General features: G+C 37.4%; 1 protein-coding gene across 1 annotated transcript; it reads left to right on the forward strand.

Annotated features, from left to right (window-relative positions):
• Nucleotides 1-40: 40 nt before the first annotated feature.
• On the forward strand, nt 41-8,168 carry xpnpep3 (X-prolyl aminopeptidase 3, mitochondrial). Its single transcript, XM_079456951.1, has 10 exons — nt 41-1,199; nt 1,552-1,674; nt 2,923-3,336; nt 3,428-3,612; nt 3,789-3,851; nt 4,140-4,253; nt 4,848-4,933; nt 6,513-6,696; nt 6,857-6,977; nt 7,220-8,168. Exons 1-10 carry the CDS (start codon nt 1,130-1,132, stop codon nt 7,390-7,392), a joined length of 1,533 nt encoding a protein of 510 aa, XP_079313077.1. The 5' UTR covers nt 41-1,129; the 3' UTR covers nt 7,393-8,168.
• Nucleotides 8,169-8,225: the final 57 nt, after the last annotated feature.

Genomic DNA, 8,225 nt, shown 5'->3' on the forward strand with positions numbered 1-8,225 from the left:
ATGAAAATACTCACAATTATGACAGAATGAAAACAAGAGGGTCCTTCGCGTCAACGCGTCTTCTTAACGCCGTGCTAGATATGTAGCTCTAATATTATATTCATAAACAACGTTTGTAAAATCTGCACTTAACTGCAATTTATTTTTGTCAGAATTGGAGAACTTAAAAAAATATCTATTGCTCATAAACAATCAAAAACATTTAAAGTTCTTAAAATGTATGCAGACGTTTTTTTCAATTTAATATCCCGTCTATTTTTATGGATGCATTTTTTTGTGGATTTAGAATGTGTCCATAGGAAGGAGGAGAAATACATGTTTCTTTATTTTTTCTTTCTCTTTTTTCTTCTTTCTCTTCCTCTTTGTATGATCTATTGTCTGATCTGTATACGATCAAAGATTTCTATTAATACAAATAAATAAAAAATAGATATGTAGTTGTTCTCTTACCAAACTAATTAAAATGACTGTGAAAATCCCATAAATAGCTTAAGATAGTGTGTCTAATTGTGTTTGTGTATTGGTAAATGGTGTTGGCTGGTGGTCGTGTATGATGGGATTTACACAATAAATATTGATCACAAATTAAGTTGTCCAAAAACCTTTAAATATTAAATCTTATGGTTTTGGTGTGATTTCCACTAATTTGGTTTCCATAACTATAATGAAGCTTTAAAAATTAAGGCAGTGAAAAATACATGATAATAATACTGAAGGTATTTCGTTATAATCCCTTATAGGTTTCCATTTTAAGAATAGTTTCTTATTTATAGTTGTTTATTTACTGCTATAATGTTAAGAAAAAGAGAATGGGAATTCGAAAAAAGGTAGAGGGGTCCTCCGTCCGTCGTAGTCGCAGAGTGCCGCCGTCATAATAAAACGGGCCAATCATAGGGTTGGAATTTCTGCCGATCCACCAATGAGAGCTCAGAATCCTAAACGGGGAGGATGACAGTCACCTTACCACGAGATCATGCTGGTTATATGTGCATTTCCTTCTATACTATGTTGCTATTAGATTAATATTCCCGAAACGCAGTTTTAATGCATGCAGTTATGGGAATTTATTCTACCTCATGTTGAAATTTAACATATCAGCTGTTTTTGGATATCACGCGTACTTGCAACAATGTTGCAGTCCACCACTAATCTACTGAGATCAGCAGTCAACTCAGTTACTCGATCTCACTGGAGTCCAGGTAATAAACGTTAAGGTCTTTAGATTCGCCTTCACTTATTTATGTGACTTGCTTCAATGTAATGTTTCACTTTCTAATCTATGGCTGGATTCTGAAAACAGGTAACTTTACATGTCCCTGTGTCTCAGGTGACCTTAACTCACACTGCTTTTATTTACTAAATCACTCATTCACAAATGACTAATAATTGAATTGATCTTAAATCTTCATCTTTTATGTTGGTCCCAGGAACTGAACATCAAATCAGCGAGACTTTTATGTCATTATTTCACTATTGTAAAGATTACTTACTAACTCAATATAAGATGCAGTGAAGTGTTTTGTGTGTCTGAACTGCTTATTCTCCTCACAGGGTCTGGATGGCATCAATGCAGAAATGTGTCCGTGAAAACAGGGGGATGGAAAACCAAGAAAGTTCCTCAGCGATACCTTGGGCAGCCAAGCCCATACACACACCCTCACCTCATCAGATATGGTCAGAGTTTTACACAGCCTTTTCTGTTTCAAGGACTTGTTAAATGTCACTTGATTAACTCGGTCATTGATACTCAATGTTCAAAATTAAACATTTTCGAACATTTCAACTTCTACCTCAACCAATGGCAATCGTTTTTCATGTTTAGTGGCAGATGGGGAATGTTTTGTGGGAAACCTGTTTGAAAAAAATGAAAAATCTGTCATCATTTACTCACCCTCAGGTTGTTTCAAACCTGTATACATATCTTTGTTCCAGTGAACACAGAGAAAGATATTTGGAAGAATGTTAGCAATTTTCGGTTCTAGGACATCATCCACTACCAAAGTTTGGAAATAAATATTGTCTTTTTTAACACATAATGAAATATTTAGAATAATTTAGATAAAACAAAGAGTTCTCGTGACTAGCATTTAATTCTTCCTACTATGGCAGTCCCGGAACTTAAAATGACCAACATTCTTCCAAATATTTTTCTTTGTGTTCATCGGAACAAAGTAATTTATACAGGTCTGTCATCATTTACTCACCCTCTGGTCATTTCAGACCTGTATGACTTTCTTCCGCAGAACACAATAGAAGGTGGTAACCAAACATCCACGGCAACCATTCACTTCTATTCTATCGTGTTATCGCAATAGCAAAATTGTCTGAATATTATCGTGGTCACATATCAATATGAAGCAATAGGTTTTCCGGACCTAACGTAGAGAATGTTAGAAAAATAGTACATGTTACCTTTGGCAAGATCCATCTGGTTCAATTATTTTATTTTATAAAAGGGATTTTTAGATCATTTGACCCATCTCAAAATGTAAGTCAAACCTCTTAGCAACAGTTATGATTAGAAGATAAAGAAAAGAGGATGCTTACAGCACATTTCCAAGTCATCATTTGTCATAAAATATTGTACCATAGACTTTGTACCAAGGTATTACCGTACAGTGAGATTTTTATATTGTTACATCCCTACCTTTGTGACACAAAACCAATGCAAGGGAATTAGGTAACAAAATATATATTTTTTGTGTTCTGCAGAAAAAAGAAAATGATACAGGTTTGAAATGACGAGGGTGAGTAAATGATGACTTATTATTTTTGTGTAAACATCACTTCAATTTCTGTTTGGGACTACTAGTGGAGCAGAATTGACCCACAACAGTTTAAACGAAAGAAAATTTATTTATTTGTCTATGCCGTTTAAACGCTACAATCTGAATTAAGCTTCTGAATGTCTTTTTTTCACAGGCGAGGTGACCCCGGGTCTCACCCAGACAGAGTTTGAGTTGCGTCGGCAGCGCTTAGCCTCTCTGATCGAGATGCAAGCGGAGAGATCAACAGGTCCTGGAACCTCCTCAAACTCCACCCACATTGTCATCATCCTATCACATCCAATTCGTTACATGTCCAATGACATCCCTTACCCGTTCCACCAGAACCAGGACTTCCTGTACCTGACAGGTATTATGGAACCGGACAGCGCGCTGGTTATGTATGGATCAGGTAAGCCTGACCAAGCCGTGTTGTTTGTCCCTCGACGAGACCCAGCAAGGGAGCTTTGGGATGGGCCTCGTTCGGGAAAGGATGGAGCGGCTGCCCTGACAGGTCTAGAGCGGGTTCGCAGCACAGAGGAACTGGGCGTTGTGCTAAAGAGCATGAAAGGTAGAATAAAACCCAAACAATAAAGCCTTTACTTTAATGCAGCTCAAATTCTAAGTCGTTTATAAGCTTTCTCTCTTTTTTGTTATTTAAGGTGGAACTGTATGGTACGACAGCTTGCAGCCTTGCCACCCTCGGTTGCACCAAACTCACGTACGCCCCCTTTTGGAGGGGGGACCACTGATACAGTCTCTCCGACCCCTCACTCATTCCCTAAGAGCCATTAAGAGCCCAGCAGAGGTCGCTCTGATGAAGGAGGCGGGACGGATCACTGCTCAGGTAACAAACACAAGAGTACCATACACCTCAACGTGGTTTTTCAGTTGTCTAATATGATAAATGTTAAAAGATTCTCTCATTACAGTAGGTCTTTGCAGTTTGCAGTGATGTCACTGCTGACTAGTCAGTAAGGTGTGTGACATAACGCATGCCTGAATACAACGTTTTTTCTTCAGGCATTTAAGAAGACAATGGCTATGTCTAGAGGAGATATTGATGAAGCACTTCTCTTTGCAAAGGTAACTATAAAAAACATACACACAAATATTATGTGCATATATATGTAAGTATACAACAAAATAACAAAGGAGTTGTTTGCAATCATATACTCTTCTGTGTTTTGATCAGAAATATACTTTTTGGGGGGTAGAATTGCGTTGTAAATGTGGCATTGTTTGTCCCTCGAGCGATGCAGGGGTAATGGCCTGTCTTAAAAATAAGCCGCAGTCTCTCTGCAAACTAACCAACACACTTTTGATTTGTCAATGTGTCTTTTCTGTTTGTGTTTTTTATGTCGTTCCCCGCAGTTTGATTTTGAATGTCGTGCTCATGGTGCTAATTTCCTAGCTTATCCTCCTGTGGTTGCCGGGGGAAACCGAGCCAACACGCTTCATTACATCAACAACAATCAAATAGTGAAGGTGATGTAGCAAATGCACATAATCACCGGTGGGCCTTTTACGTTTAAAGGGATAGTTCACCCAATAAATCTAATTTTGTCATCATTTACTGACCTTCGAGTTGTTCCAAATCTGTATACATTTCTTTGTTCTAATTAACAAAGAGAAATATACTTTGAGGAATACTTATAACTAAAAAGCTCTTGGACCCCACTGACTACCATAATAGGAAAAATGACTTTATATATTCTTTTGTCCTGTTGAACACAAGATATTTTGAAGCATGCAGGAAAGCAAACCGTCCTGGGGCACTTTTGACTTCCATTGTCCTTTTTCCTACCACTCCCAACTTTTATTAAAAATCTTACTTGCGCTGAGATTACACTAGAATAAACGTATGTAGATCCAAATGATAAATAAAAACTGAATCATTGAAAATTATTATTTGCTAATAAAAGATCTGTATTATATTGCATGAGTCGCATGGACTGCTAGAAAATGTGTCTGCAGGTTTGGAACATCATGAGGCTAAACAGTTTAAAAGTTCATGAACCTTTATTTTTTCCTAATGCTGCATAGATTGATCCTTTGAACTCGAACTGTTCTTTTTTCAAGGATGGAGAAATGGTCTTGTTGGATGGAGGGTGTGAATATTTTGGTTATGTCAGTGACATCACACGCACTTGGCCAGTGAATGGAAAGTAAGTTTGCTTTTAACAAAACTTAAAGTGGAGGTAACACATGCAGTTTCTGCCAATCTCATTTTAATCTTGAGGAACTATAGAGTAGTATTGAATACTTCATATCTTCGGAGAGTATTTCTTTTAATCAAATTTATAAAAGATACAGCTGTATGATTATTTCAGAAAACAGTCGAGCTCCTGGAGGTGTGCAGTGGGGGGAACTAAAGCACGAGCACACAATACCTCAACGCATTATCCCTGCATAACTGTTGATTCACTAAAATTTTGTGTTGTTTACGTTATGTACGTACGTGCCGATTGCTGACAAACGGACATATGACTCAGTTTCACAGCTGAACTTCTGTAACCTGAACGAAGCACATTGATGGTGCTTGCTCTTTCTCGCTGTTGCTGGTTGACGTTTGCCGGTGCTTTTCTGGGAGAATTGCCCAATAAGGGACTAACAATCCTTGTTACCTAACGGAAATGCATGTTAAAAAAACTTTCCAAAACCTATACGAACCCTGACGGAGTGTATCGAGCACAGAATAATACATAATACTGTAATACGTCCAAACCGTTTTGTGACAAGTTGACCATGTCAAGCCAACACTTTTTACTCTACTTTTTAAATATATTTTTTGCTATTTAAAAAAGAATGCCACATGTAAATCAATTACATTTACAATGTTAACAATATTTCAAGTGCAATTTATGAGATTTGTTGTATTTTTAATCCAATCTTTCTTTTTGACAAAACATCCCATGTCTCGATCACTTGGATACTATATCACTACTAAAACATACTAAAATACTAATGATTTGCCTATCTGTATGGAATTTTATTTATTTCCCCAAATAACGGATTAAGTGTTCCTTTTTCTCACGACTGAAACAATTTTTGTCACTACCGAAACAATGATACCCAGTGATAAGTTTCGGTCGTGACCGTTTTTTATACTTTTGAGCCTAGCTCAAAGATGCTAATCAGCACATGGTTAGTAAGCACAGTTCTGAACAGATGTCCACACATAAAAGCAGAATTTTATGGAATAACGGCCAAAAGGTTTGGTAGTGACAAGATTTTCAGACTTAAACACATTTACCTTTAAATTATAAGATGGATCTTATCACAGTAATAGGGGACACAGTAATAATTCTTGATAATAAATGTACGTGTGTGGCCAAAATCAGCCTCAGCCAACATACTCGGTTTTGGTATAGTGACATAAAAATCCGGGACACATTTATTTACATGAAATTTAATCATTTAAAATTAAAAAATCTAAAATATATTTTATAAAACAAAGGAAAAAGTGCAACATTTTTTATATATATTTTTCAACATTCAAATAAGTAGAAATTTTGTGGTTTGGGACACCCATCACCCAATTAAAGTACCCAATCAATGATAATTTTATATTATTTTAAGCTTATATTTTAAAATTGTGGGTTTTGAAAGATGATAGAAGTACCTTAGTAAACAACGAAAAATTTGAATAGTTGAAAGCCTTTTAAATGTGTTTGTAAATGGAGTTTGCACGAATTCTGTAGAATGGCCCATATATAAAATTCTGACTTCGTGTCACGTGTCCAGGTTTAGTCCCGCTCAAAGGGAGCTGTATGAGGCCGTGCTGGAGGTGCAGTTAGCCTGTCTGTCACAATGCAACCCTGGAGTCAGTCTGGACTACATTTACTCCACCATGCTCACTCTGTTGGGCCGACAACTCAAAGAGCTTGGAATTATCCCAAGAAACACCAGTGATACAGACACAATAAAGGTACTCTGATGGTAACATGATTTTTATGATTTTTGTAAGTTTGAGTCTAGAGAAGTGCAGCATTATGATAGTTTGACATGCTGTTGATTTTATAACAATTGCATTTTATGCATTTAGTGCTAAAACTGCATTTCACATAGTTTCTGTCTCTATATTCCAGGCAGCTCGTCAGTTTTGCCCCCATCATGTTGGTCACTACTTGGGCATGGACGTTCATGACACACCTGAGCTCTCTCGTTCACAACCGTTGCAGCCCGGCATGGTGATCACTATAGAGCCAGGTGGAGATCACAGATGCATCGTTTCTTTTTAATAAATTATCTTTTTGGCTCAACTGGCAGAGCAAAGCACAAGCAACATCAAGGTCATGAGTTTTAACCCAAAAGATAACATACAGATACATCATATACCTTAAATTCATGAGACACGTTCTATTGTTTTTTTATATATGCCAGAGGTCTGCTAATAATGTTTGTGAAAATGTCAAAAATACTTTTACTCATTTTTATTTGTGATTAACTAGGGTTGTACATCAACGAAGATGACGAATCAAGCACACAGCGATTCAGAGGTCTCGGGGTACGAATTGAGGATGACGTGGTTATCCGGGACCAGGGGGGACCCCTTGTCCTGTCTGCCCACACCCCAAAAACCATCGCTGATGTAGAGAGAACTTGCACACAGAGAGATGATTGAGAAAACTGGAGACGAGACATAGCGAATTCTTCCATAAAGAGTTAACTCTCCCGTCTTTTAACACTACCTCTCATAGGGTTTTCTTTAAATGTCTTTGAGTCAACTGACTAAACCTGTGAGGTCTACATTTCAGAGAACCTGCTCCAGTTAAGTATTAAATCTACTGGATTAAGAGCTGGGCTTGTCTGGACAAGGTGCACCATCTCACGGATACCCAGTTCACTCCTACGCTTGATAGTTGTAGGGTCTGGCGTGGTTGTGTTATGTATTTGATCTACTCTCTTAAGATCTTGGATAAAGGTTTATAGGAGAATTGAGCATGGTGAACAGAATGATGTTTGTGAGACTTTTATCTCTCACAGTGAGACGTTTTGCTTGTTTTTTATTGACATGTTTTTTACTGTTGTCGAAATAAATGACTAATAGTGTAGTTTCACTGTGACCTAGGAGACAGAACATTTCTAAAGTGCGACATACGCCAACATTCTGAATCTTTTGACTCCATGAGACAACCTATCCAACAGCCACACAAGTTTGTTCCTGAAATATGACAATTAATCTGAAATTAGTCACTACAAATGTGACGCAAAAAATCTGATCATCTGACATACCTACCTGAGTTGCATTTTTGCATGAGTTTCCCATTGAAGTCATTCAGGCTAAATCTAAACCCATAAAAAGGGTGTTTGCTTCAAAAATGAGTCTAGGTGGGTATGAAGAGACAGCACGTAATCTTAAAATGACAGGTTTGAATGCACCTATAAATTTGCTGTTCGGGTAGGGGGCTCACTAGATTTTGAGACACAGACCTTGGGGTTGAGCTGACCCTAGAC

The sequence above is a fragment of the Barbatula barbatula genome (genome assembly GCF_947034865.1).
Source record: "Barbatula barbatula genome assembly, chromosome: 5".
Classification (NCBI taxonomy): Eukaryota; Metazoa; Chordata; class Actinopteri; order Cypriniformes; family Nemacheilidae; genus Barbatula; species Barbatula barbatula.

Excerpts from the sequence above, each read along its gene's own strand:
- xpnpep3 (XM_079456951.1), top strand. The coding sequence starts at position 1,130 with ATGTTGCAGTCCACCACTAATCTACTGAGATCAGCAGTCAACTCAGTT. Across the intron at positions 3,613-3,788 it reads CGGGACGGATCACTGCTCAG|GCATTTAAGAAGACAATGGC; the intron begins GTAACAAACACA and ends TTTTTTCTTCAG. Across the intron at positions 6,978-7,219 it reads GGTGATCACTATAGAGCCAG|GGTTGTACATCAACGAAGAT; the intron begins GTGGAGATCACA and ends GTGATTAACTAG.